This window comes from Erythrolamprus reginae, chromosome 4, assembly GCF_031021105.1.
Source record: "Erythrolamprus reginae isolate rEryReg1 chromosome 4, rEryReg1.hap1, whole genome shotgun sequence".
Taxonomy (NCBI): domain Eukaryota; kingdom Metazoa; phylum Chordata; class Lepidosauria; order Squamata; family Dipsadidae; genus Erythrolamprus; species Erythrolamprus reginae.
Window position 1 is genome coordinate 77,535,342 of NC_091953.1, and position 12,788 is coordinate 77,548,129.

At 39.0% G+C, this 12,788-nt stretch overlaps 1 protein-coding gene across 2 annotated transcripts in view; it reads left to right on the forward strand.

The window, feature by feature from the left end:
- The first annotated feature begins 5,683 nt into the window (after positions 1-5,683).
- Positions 5,684-12,788, forward strand: part of PCYT1B (phosphate cytidylyltransferase 1B, choline) — a 191,761-nt gene continuing 184,656 nt past the window's right edge. For both annotated transcript variants that reach the window (XM_070750694.1, XM_070750695.1), the window contains exon 1: positions 5,684-5,991. In XM_070750694.1, coding sequence (XP_070606795.1) covers positions 5,875-5,991 — 117 coding nt within the window. In that variant the 5' untranslated portion in view covers positions 5,684-5,874. The remainder of the gene's footprint in view (positions 5,992-12,788) is intronic.

Below are 12,788 nucleotides of genomic sequence, written 5' to 3' on the forward strand. Positions count from 1 at the left end.
CCGGGAGCGAATTCGCTCCTGGACTCAGCTCGAAAGCGCCGAGAATGAACGGCGTGGGCGGGCGAAGGGCGGGCGGCAGCGAGGAGTTTGCGTGGGCGGTGGGGAAACTCCTCGCTGACGCCAGCAAGAGGGGGAAGACTCAGGGAAGCCGCCCAGCAGCTGATCTCCCGGTTGCCATCTACGCATGCGTGCCCACGGGCACGCATGCGTAGATGGTATTTTGACTTCCGGGTTGAAAAATAGCGAAGTACCCTGTTCGCAATGGTTGGGGACGCAATAAACGGGGGATCACTGTATTTCAAAGGTTGATGGAAAGACTTTTGAGTGGGCTTAAAGGGGTAGTCCCCTATTTTGATGACATTTTAATTTGTGGGGACACCCCTGGGCAACTGCATAGCAGAATCCGGCAAGTACTCTCCCGTCTAAGGGATAAGGGCTTAAGGCTTAAGCCAGAGAAATGTGTGTGGGGGACCCCCTCGGTTGATTTTTTGGGGTTCCGAATAGATGCACAGGGGATCCACCCCACTGAGGAAAAAATCAAAGCAATTAAGGATGCTCCTGCCCCCACATGTAAAACGGAGCTGCAAGCCTTCTTGGGGCTATTAAATTTTTACTCTGTTTTTTTGAAACATAAGGCCTCCACAGCTGAGCCGCTTCATCGACTCCTCCACAAGGGAGCATCTTGGGAATGGGGTGAGAAAACATCAGGCTTTCGCAACTGTAAAAAACCTTTTAACATCGCAGAGTGTCGTAATTCAATACAGCTCTACCCTGCCACTTAGGCTCACCTGCGATGCTTCACCGTACGGGGTGGGCGGGGTCCTAGCCCATGTATTCCCTAACGGTCAAGAGGCCCCAGTGGCTTATTTTTCTAGAACCTTATCCATGGCCGAACGTAACTATGCCCAGATTGACAGGGAGGCATTGGCATTGGTGGCTGGAGTGAAGAAGTTCCACCACTATTTATTAGGGAGACCCTTCCAATTGGTCACTGACCACAAACCTTTATTAGGTCTATTAGCCACTGGTCGACCAACCCCTCCTTTTATGTCTCCCTGCATGTCTAGATGGGCCATTTTCTTGGCAGGGTATGATTATGTTCTCATCCATAAAGGGGGCTCCATGATTAACCATGCTGATGGCCTTAGTCGCTGCCCCTTAGGGCAAAGGGTAGAGGACCCCGCCCCAGCAGCAGATGTTCTCCTCATAGAGTTAAATACGGAACCCTTGGTCACTGCTAAAGAAGTGGCTAGGGAAACACAAAACGATCCTATTTTAAACAGGGTGCTACAATATATTCTAAAAGGATGGCCACCCAATGGGGAAGACCCCGGGGTGGGGGAATATAAGGCTAAAAGACTGGAGCTGTCAGTCATGCATGATTGTATTCTGTGGGGTGACAGAGTGGTCATTCCCACTACTCTAAGGCCACAGGTCATTAAATTGTTACATCTGGGACACCCAGGGGTGGTCAGGATGAAAGCCTTGGCTAGAGGCTATTTATGGTGGCCTGGTTTGGATAAAACAATTGAGGATTGGGTTGCCACATGCGCACAATGTCAGGAAACAAGACCAAATCCACCCAAAACCACCCCTGCACAGTGGGACATGCCTCAAAGCCCGTGGTCAAGGGTGCACATCGACTTGGCGGGCCTGGTGGGTAACAACATGTTTCTAATTATAGTGGATGCATACTCTAAGTGGCTGGAGATTATTCTGCTAGGGTCCACTACCTCCTCAGCTGTCATAACTGCTCTAAGGAAATTATTCGCAACGCATGGGTGTCCAGACGTCACAGTGTCGGACAATGGGCCCCAATTCACTTCAAGGCAGTTTGAGGTGTTCTTGGCACATCTAGGGGTCAGACATGCTTTGACATCACCCCACGCAGCCTGGTCTAATGGGATGGCGGAGAGATATGTCCGTGTGGCCAAAGAGGCCATTAAGAGGTCATCCCCAGGGGAGATGCAAGAGAGATTAGATACCTTTCTCCTGACTCAACACATTACACCCAGTTTAACCACCAACAAGAGTCCAGCTGAGCTACTTATGGGGAGGAAATTGAGGTCTCCCCTGGACAGACTGCACCCCTCTTTTGTACAATTCAAAAATGTAAATATGTCTATTCTGGAAAGGGCAATGTCTGTGGGTCAACCGGTATTTGTTAAGAATTTTGACAAGGGCCAGCAATGGGAATATGGCATAGTGACCGAGCAATCTGGCCCAAAGACTTATATGGTCAAATTAAATGATGGACGTCTATGGAAACGACACATAGATCATATACGGGAAAGACAGGAAACAGCTAGTATAAGAACAAATGTGGATAACAATAGTAATGGGGTCTCTACTCCTTCACCCCCCCCAGGGAGTTATACTAGACCAGGCAGAAATCAAGAACAAATAGACTGGGACTTACCTGGGGTCAGTGGCCACTCCAGCGCTGCCCCTTCTCTGCCACATGCCAGTCGTGGGGAATCTTCTTCAACAGGACCTGAAGAACCCTCCTCTTCCGTAGACACCCAAGTATCCCATGAACCTCGTCGCCACTGTAATAACTGAGATACACAAGTTCTAAGTATTTCTTCTTTATTCACAGCGGGAGCTTAACGAGCGGCTGTAACACTTTCGCTCCGGCTCGCGCTCAGCAGAGAGAGAGGCGCGTAAGACCAGGAGCCTCCTATTTATAACATTTAGCCCAGCAACAAGCGGCGGCTGACAGCTATCTGATTTTGGCGCCAACATACACCAGCCAATAGAAAACAGGTAAACAGTTCTTATTACATTTGATGGTTTCTGCTTAACAACAACTATTTAGAACTTTGCCTAGATACAATTCTTATATAAACCTCGGACATAACACAAACTTAATATTAACCGCTCCAAAGTTGACTGTAAATAATATGACTTTAACAATCGAGTTGTCGAAGCGTGGAACTCATTGCTGGACTCAGTGGTATCAGCCCCCAGCCCCCAACATTTCTCCCTAAGACTCTCCATGATTGACCTCTCCAGGTTCCTAAGAGGCCAGTAAGGGGCGTACATAAGTGCACTGATGTGCCTATCATCCCCTGTCCAATTGTCTTTCCTTATCTCATAACTCATATATTTTCTCTCCTTCCCTTCTACTTCTCTTCTTTCTTACTTTCTATCTTTATATATATATTACTTAATGTCTATTCTCTTTCATATGTATTGTATATTGGACAAAGAATAAATAAATAAATAAATAAAAATTTCCAGGGTAAATTGCAGTACCTGATTCATTGGAAGGGGTACTCTCTGTTGGAGGCTACCTGAATTAAGAGTTGGGATGTCAAGGCTGCTAGGTTAATTAAGCAATTCCATGAAAATTACCCAACCCAACCAAAGTTTCCCCGGGGGGGGGGTGTCTAAGAATGATACTAGCTCCTATATATTTTATTAAATGTTACAGGAGGTGGTCCTTGCGAAAGGGGGGGTCACCTGTCAGGCCGAAGCCATTGTGTGGATTCAGAGACTTTGGCCTGCCACAATAGTTTAGCATTAGGTGCATTGGAAAGGGCAGTGAGTGAGATGGAATGTTACTAGACACAACAAATTCATTTCTTCGAGCCAAGGTCATCTTTTGTTCTGCATCAACGAAAAGAAAAGAGGAATTTGGTATGATCCTTGCCACGGATTGGGTCTCATGATGGACTTGGGGGTGTAGGATGAACCTTAACCTGGGTGGGTACTGGGAAAATTTTAGTATCGGAATGAAGATGGCGTGACTAGCATGGCTCTGTTAATAAATTGAACCTTGAGTGGCAGAATTGGACTGGAACTTGATTTATTTCTCAGATGCTATGTGGGGTGCTAACAGGGTGTTCCTGAGAAATAGAAAGCATCTAGTGTTCGTGTTTGTATTTGTTAGTATATATGATACAATAAAGTTAAGACATGCTATATTGCAAATATAGAATAGATGCAAACTCAGATTGTGCCAGAAAATTGCTTTATGGCTGAAGACTATAGCTCTCAATGGTCTCTTATTTACAATTATTAGAAATATTTAAGTAGACAAATGAACTTATGATTTTGAACACTGATTTTGAAATAGAATTGTAATTGAACATGTAATTGCTAAAACATACAAACTTTTATTTTAATTTGAAACAGAAGAGGAACATGTGAAAAATGTTTGATAAAAAGGTCTAAAATTTGTTATACAGATAGAACAATAGGAAAACATGTGTATAGAGGATTGATTATAAAAATTATATAAACTATACATTTTATAGTTTATAAAATTATTGATTATATATGTCACCAGAAAATTATCTAGATGTATCATAGCACTTCAAATTTATGTTAGAAATATGAACAGCAAGACTGGACTTTTGTTTCAATTATCTGTTGATAGCTAGAAAATTCTGGATTTAAACATATATACTGTTTCAGAGGATTTTAAAGATTAGTAAACAATTAGAATTAAAAATTATTTTGGGATTGATGAACAAACAGAACAAGTCATAAAATTTTGTTTTATATATGAGAACTGCAGCAAGTTATACAAAAATAGAAAGATTTTGCATTACCCACAATCAGTGAAGATGATGGAACTGGCTGACATAATTAAACTGGCTTTTTTGATCAGAGAAAAGACTATATCTATGTTTGTTGCTGATTGGAAACATCATATAGACTTTTTATATGAAACAGAAGAAATGAACTTATGATATATAGCTTTGATTATTAGACCAGTATTTTTCAGTCTTGACAGCTTTAAAATGTGTAGATGACAATTCCCAGAATTCTCCAGCCAGCATGCTGGATGGGTAATTCAGAGTATTGAAGCCCACGCATATTAAAGGTGTCAAAGTTGACAAACACTGGAATAAATTATAAAAACAAAGAGTTTGATAGTGACTCACAAAGTAGGATATAAATCTGGATTGGTATTTATAACTGCTCTACAGTAAAGAAGATAGCAAAGCACTACTTCATATGTTTTTCTATTTTATTTTTTTACTTTTCTCCCTTTGTTCCACTTTTAGCTTTCACTTTATTTTTTTGTTTCTTTTTCTTTTTTTAAACTTCATATTATTTTGAATTACTTTTATATTCTCTTTTAAAAATCTTCACTTAAAATTATATCAGTATGTTTATCTCTAATATAAGTCAGCATTATTTGATCACTGACTTACATAGAGTTATTATTAAGAGGAGCTGTCCTTCAGCACCAGAACACAGTTGTGTAAGAACTGGAATGCAAGGTCGAAATAATAGTATGGAAAGTATATATTACTTTGATAAGTTTCATATGGATTTATTTCTCAACTCACTCACAATTGTTAAAGCCAGGAGTAAATTAGCTCAATATTTTTCTATATATTTCTTCTCAGTTTATGCTCATTAAAAAATTTAATTCAGTCACCAAAAATCCAAATATATGTGTCTTTTTCTTTAAAAGAATAGGAAGAAAAATGCAAAATGAAATAAGTGTATAATAATAAATGTTAAAAATATTATCAAATGTGTAAAGTCATGTGACAATTAAGCAGGAAGCACTAAATAAAGGGAAGAAGGCATTCATATCAACCTGCTTCCCAGCATATATCAGCTATTTCAGTCAAAGTGGTACTATGATGACAGTAACCAACCAGAATGCATCATGCAAATTAGAATACTATATCATGTACCAACTGCTCTGCTGCTAGCTGGTTGTTATAGTGATAAACTGAGGCCTTGCCTCTTGGTTTCTTCTTGAAAGAAAAACCTTTAATTTCTCAAGGGAATGAAATGAGGAGAAGGGGAAGAAGGTGAGGGAGAGAAAGAATTACATGAGGAAACATTATCTGGCTGAGAAGAGAATAGCAGAAAGGGCATAATCACAAGAAGCATTCACTGGCCATGCCAGTGCTTTCAACTTATGCTGAGTCAGAAACAGGTATCCCAAAATCCTTTTCTAATGAGCTTCCTTCAGAAATCATGGAGGAGATGGAGCACACATGTCCTCAGCCTCGACTGGTAAGTAAAATACAAAGGGTACTTTCTTCTTTCTTTTTTGCCTTCTTGAACTCAGTGCATTATGAGGTTATAGACTAATCCTGCTTTGTAGTCTGAATAGAAATAGAAAAAAGGACCTGATCTGTTTTAGCTCTGTGTTTGCTTTCTTTATTACAAGAATGTGGGTTACAAAGCAATTATTGTGCCTGCTGCATTCAGAGAGAGAATCTGAGATTACAGTATGTTTCTGCAAACTGGCTTTTTTCGACAAAAAGTCCATCCAGCTGTACAATAGTCTTTTCCTCTAGCCTTTGTTAGATTTGCCACAAAACCTAACCCTTTTCTGTTAGTTTGTATTTTTTCTTATTAAAACAAATTTGCTTAGGCACAGATTTTCACATTATTTTTTTAAAAGCCTACTTAGAGAACATTGGGAAAGAATATCACAGTTCACTCTGTTTTTTCCAGAAACTGTATATACCGTATAAATCATCTGAAATTGTACATGTCACTTTCAAATAGTTCAGCACGTATGAGTTGGGAGAGTTAACTTAGGAGGAAATCTACATTTCCTTAGTAATTTACCTTTTGAAGCAGTGCATATAAGGAAGGCAGTTGTGTATAGAATACAGCATCTTTCCTCACTGCCTAGCATGTCTTAAAAGTAGATTTCATTCATTTCGTTGGCATAATTTTGCATATAAATTTTCAAATAAAGGAAATGACATTTTCTAAAAGTAAAAAGGATAAGAGTTTGTTCTGTTCTTTGTTCCATTGACTTTGTGTGAATTTATTAAGAATTTGCTTGGAAAGAAACAATCATTTTAGGAGATAATGAAATTTAGAAGACGAACATTGTTTTTCCTGATTTATATGTCTAGGATGAGAACATTATCTCTAAAAGTAACGAAGCAGTGCTAAGTCTAATTCTCTAAAAGTAAGTGTAGTTAAGATTAGACCAGTGTACTAAACCTTGTCTATCCCCAATGGCTCAGTAACTTTGCTTTCTGTAATGACAGAAATTGCAAAAAACAAAATAGCAAAAAGCAAAAATATATCATTTTCTACATTGTAGGGAAAACTTTTCCTATGAAGGTCTATTGATGTATTCTAGGTAGTGGCTAACTCAGAAAGCAAAACTCAGAAGAGTTTTCTGTAAATAGGAAGTAGTTAATGTTTCTCGCTCAAAAATAAACAGTGAACTTAGCAAGTAACTTGCTTTGGGGCTCTTTTAAATATTAAAATCAATTTTAATGCATTTTAAAAGTCATTGGGGCTCAGTATATTATAGATAATAGATGGTAGTAACATTGAGAAAGATATAAACTTTTCCTATGTTAATTATTATAAATTATTATAAATATATTCCTATTGAAATTTGTGGCAAAGTACACCTTTTGTTATTCTTATTTGCTCAGTACTGTCATTGTTGAAAAGTATTTTGGCAGATTGTTGAGAATAGATGGCTTTGATTAAATTGATAAAGTTGTCTCCAAATTTCATATGGGCAATTTGACTTGTAAAGTATTGCCAGTGTAGAATGTCAAAGGCTTTCCATAATAAATATTAAAGCTACTGGTTTATCACTGTTTTTGTCATAATATTCAAGGGTATTATTATTCTTGGTGCCAATATTTCTTAAAGGTAGAAATCCATTTTGATCTGGATGAATTATGGTATTTAAGATTTTTTTTTAGACGTTCTGCAATAATTGAGGTGAAAATTTTATAAGTGTTGAGTAGTGAAATAGGTCTGTAATTTTCAAGGTCTTTTCTATCTTTATTTTCTTTGGGATTAGTGTTATGTAGGCTTCTGATCAAGAGTTGGGAAGCTTACTCTGCAAAAGAGCTTCATTATAAATATCTAACATTATGGGTTCCAATAAATCCTGGTGGTGTTTATAAAATTCAGCAGGAATTCCATCCAGCTCTGAGGTTTTATTATTTTTTTGTTTTGTAATTGCAAATTTTAATTCTGTTATAGTAATTGTATTATTTAAAGTATGTCTGTCTTCCTCATTTATTAGTGTTATTTCATTTTGATTTAGGTATTTTGAAATCAGTTCCTCACTTATTATTTCAGCGTAGTTCCTGATAAAATTGCTGGATTATCTGTTTCTTGTCATTGGTGTTTGATTTTAAGTGTCTAAAATTATCGTATAGATCTTCAATGTTTTTATCGGATTTTTGGTTGAAGGCCAACCATCGACCAGGCTTGTTTGTAGATTCAAAATATGATTGCTTTGCCATTTTCAATTTATGGTTGAGTTGTTGTTGGGTTATTAAATTTATTTCATGTTTGATGGAATTTATTTCAGCTAGGGTCGTGGGTGTTGTTGGGTTTACTTTGAAGATTTTTTTCTGCATTTTGTAAGCTAGTATTTAATTTATGTAATTTCTCTTGTTTTTGTTTTCTATTTTTGGCGGAGTAGGATATATAAATTCCTCGGGTATAAGATTACTTTTCAATAATGACAGTACCGAGCAAATAAGAATAACAAAAGGTGTGTGTCAAGGTTGTCCCTTAGCTCCTCTTATTTTCATTCTTGCCATCGAAACACTATTGAATAACATAAGAAATAACGTACAAATTCAAGGAATGAAAATAAAAAAGTAACAATTCAAGGTATAAGTCTTTGCAGATGACATTGCTTTCATATTACAGGACCAGTTTTATTGAAGGAAATTCATAAATTTGGAGAAATAACAGGTCTAAAAATTAATAATGAAAAAACCCAAATTATAACTAAAAATATGACACAAAAACAAAATACCCTACTGGAAGAAACCCTTAATCTAAAAATAGTGGAAAAACTAAATACTTGGGTCTTTGGATTACCTCAAATTATAGCACCATAAAAAAAGATAATTATGATAAATTATTGCAAGATATACAAAAAGATCTAGCAAGATGGTCAAATTTAAACCTTTCCTTAATGGGGAAGATATCTGCGATAAAATCCAATATCCTCCCACAATTTCTGTACCTATTTCAAGTGGCTCCAATTAATCTAAATAAAACTTTTTTCAACAATCTGCACAAGAAAATTCGCAAATTCATTTGGACCAAAAAGAAGGCAAGGATTAAATTTAAAAAATTGCAAGACCACAGAACAAGAGGAGACTTCAGCCTTCCAAATTTCCAATTATACCACCAAGGCTCAATATTATGATAAAAGACTGGGTAACCTTGAAAAATACAAGATTATTAACTCTTGAGGGTTTTGATATGCAATCTGGATGGCACTCTTTTTAAATGTCTGATATGTATAAAATACCTATTTCAAACTATTTCAATTTAAGGAAAACTTTAATAACCCCATGGCAACACATAAAAAAAATTACTATCAGTCCACGCCAAAATGGATATTGCCAAATGAATTAATTAAGTACCCAAATCTTTTTTCTCCTTTGAAAATTTTAACCTATCAACGAAAATGACAAATTATTAACAAAACAACAACTCCAAGAAAAAGGGATAATTCTTGAATGGTTAACATACCTACAAATTAACTCCAAATATAAGAAACATAAAAATAAATTTGGCTTTCAAAATAAGAACCCAATAGATTCAATCTTTTTTGGCCCAAGTGCAAAAATGATCTCTTAATTTTATAATTACTTATTAATGCAGGATAATATGGAGGAACAAGTTAAATGATCAATGATCGCTTGGGCCCAGAATTTCAGCTATACAATTAATTTAATTGAATGAGGAAAAATTTGTACAATAAATTATAAAATGATATTAGTAACATCATACAAAGAAAATCAATTTAAAATGTTTTACAGATGGCATTTACCTCCTGCCAGACTGTCTAAAATGTACCCTAACGTTTTTCCTATTTGTTAGAAGTGTAAAACCCACTCTGGAGCTTACTGCCATCCATGGTGGACTTGTTTACACGCTCAAAAATTTTGGCAAGAAATTAAAAACCTTCTCGACCAAGTCATATTAAATAATATAATACCCAAACCAGAATTATTCCTCTTAGGTATTTTTAGACAAAAAATTCCACAAGGAGATAGATATCTTATTATACAAATATTAACAGCAGCCAGAATTACATACGCCCAGTCCTGGAAACAAGAAAAAACTCCATAATTATCAAAATTATGGAATGTGCTGAGATGTCCAAAATTACAATGGAAATTCAAAACAAAAAGGAATCAGATTTCTACAAGGTATGGGAGAAATGATATCAATGGTTAACAAAAAAAAAACACTTAACAATTTTCTCAAAAAATAAAAAATCTTGCTCACCTTCCCACGCTTCAATTGAAAACAAATAATAACAACAGAACATGACGAAATACCAACTACAAACAACCTGAATGTGAATACAGACTCTTGTAACATAATTCTTCAAACTACCTCGAAATATCAAAACATCTATAATCTTACAGAAATGCTAAAACTTGTCATCACAACCAGTGTTCCCTCTAATTTTTGGGGGTGGGTGGGCGGAAAAGTATAGTTTCTGAGCGGCAGTCCCTTTGGGACTGGGCGGCACAGAAATAATAAATAAACAAACAAACAAACAAACAAACAAATAAATAAATAAATAAATAAATAAATAACCCACCCTGTTTTGCCTCAGAGAATTTCAAAATAAAATACTGTACTGTGTGTCTATAACAGTGAGCTCATAATAGGGCAACTTTATCAATATCAAAATGCCACTTAAATAGTTGAGCTAGTTTCAAACTAGATTTTGATTTTCTTTCTCTCTTCCTTACTCCCATTCTTTTTCTTTCTCTTTTCCTTCCTCTCTTTTTTCTATCTGTTTCTCTCTCTTCCTCTCTTCCTCTCTCTCTCCTTCCCTCTCACTCTTTCCCTCTCGGCTTCTGGGCAGGTTTGGAAAACTCTGAGTTGATGATGATTTTTAAGTGAGCGATTGCTCACTGCTCAGCTTAGAGGGAACTATGATCACAACTCCACATTTGATCTATTACTTTTTATGATACACTTCGAAAATGTCTGCCATGTTGCAGACATCCCTCTCCCCCCTCCTCTTACCACCTTTCCTAAACTTCTTACACTTTCCTCTTTTTTTCTTTTTTCTTCTCTCATGATTTTACCGTATTTTTCAGTGTATAAGACACACCTTTTTACCTCAAAAAGGCCTGTGAAAAAATGGGTGCATCTTATACACCAGATGTGGGACGGGGTCAGCAGCCATGGGAGCTGTCCCCAAGGCCGCCTGGCAGTCATCAGCTGAAGGCCATGGCTCGGCCCCAGGGATGAGTGAGGCGCGTGGCAGCAGCTTTGGAGAAGCGGGTGGGGTCCCTTTAATGAATCCAGCCGGAGGAGGAGCCCGCGGAGTGGCTTCAATCAGCTCCATCAGCCTCCACCCCAATCTCCTGCCTTCGGGGGTGCCTTTGGGAGGCGCAGCAGTCAGTGAAGGCGCTCTGAGCAAAGCTGCCTCAGCTCAGGAATTCCGGAGCTGGGGCCCTCTGCTCGGAGCGCCTTCACCGACCTCTGAGCCATCCCAAAGGCGCCCCCAAAGACAGGAGATTGGGGTGGGAGCTGATGGAGCCCCATCCCTCCAGATGATTGAAGCTGCCCTGCGGGCTCCTCCACCGACTGGATGAGTTGAGGGGACGCCCGCCCCTTCTCCGAAGCTGCTGCGGCACACCTCGCCTCACCTACCTGGTGGCAGGCATTCCTCACGGGGTCTCTGTCAGCACCGCCCCAGTTCAGATGCCTGCCTCAGAAGCCCAGGATCTGCGCACGAGGCTGGAAGACAATGCCCCCCTCAGGAGCAGCCTTGGCATGAGCCCTTCAGCCTGGGAGCTGCCTTTCTGGACAACTGAGCTTCTCCGGCATGAGCAGGTAGAACAAGATGGCTTACTTCACCCAGCGAGGGAAAGAGGCAGGGTGGTGCTGGAGGAGGAGGAGCTGTGGCTGTAGCCACAGGTTACTCTCCCTTTACCTGCCAGGCCGGCCAGGGATCTCTCCTGACCCCTGGGGCTGTGTCCCATTTTAATTTCCCAAAGTTTTGGGGCAGGGAGGGGAGCCATTATTTCTCTGCAATCCTCTGTCCCCCTTCCCAATTTTTTCCCTTTTTGGGAAAGCTTTTCATGCAGGAGGAAAAGTGAGCTACACACACACACACCTATGGCAACTTTTTCCAACCTCTGCAAGTGAAAAAGCGTGTAGCTCACTTTTTCTCCCACGTGAAAAAGTTTTCCAAGAGGAGCAAGAATGAAAAACTTTGGGGAAATAAAACACCTGCCTGATCCAACGGAGGTGGTTACTGTAGTTGCTTCTCCCCAAGATGCAGCTCGGCACTTGCAACTCTTTTTTGAGGCACTTGAGGTTGCTACAGCAAATAAGGTTGATTCAAGACTGGGGAAAAGATATACAAGTGCCCAGCTGCTCTGCTGCTCTCCTTGGCATCTCTCTCCTTTGGTAGGCTAGTCACGCCCACCTTTCCTTCCCCCTCCCGCCACCCCCACTCCCACCATGGAAAGGGGAAAGATGCAAATAGATAAGAATAGATAATGGGGGAAAATAAGATGTGTTCCCAGTTTATAACTTCCTGGTAAATCTTGCAGCTTCTTAAAAGTCCTCTCTCTCTCGGAAAACGGGAATTTAGCTGAATCTTTAATGCTCTAAAATGGAGATCTCCAACCTTGGCAACTTTAAGACTTGTGGACTTCAACTCCCAAAGTTCATCAGCCAGCAAAGGTGGCTGAGGAACTCTGGGAGTTGTAGTCCACAACTCTTCAAAGTTGCCAGGGTTGGAGACCCTTGCTCTAGAAACACTCCTTTTAAGGAGTATTTCAGGTTTATCATCATCACCATATATTTCC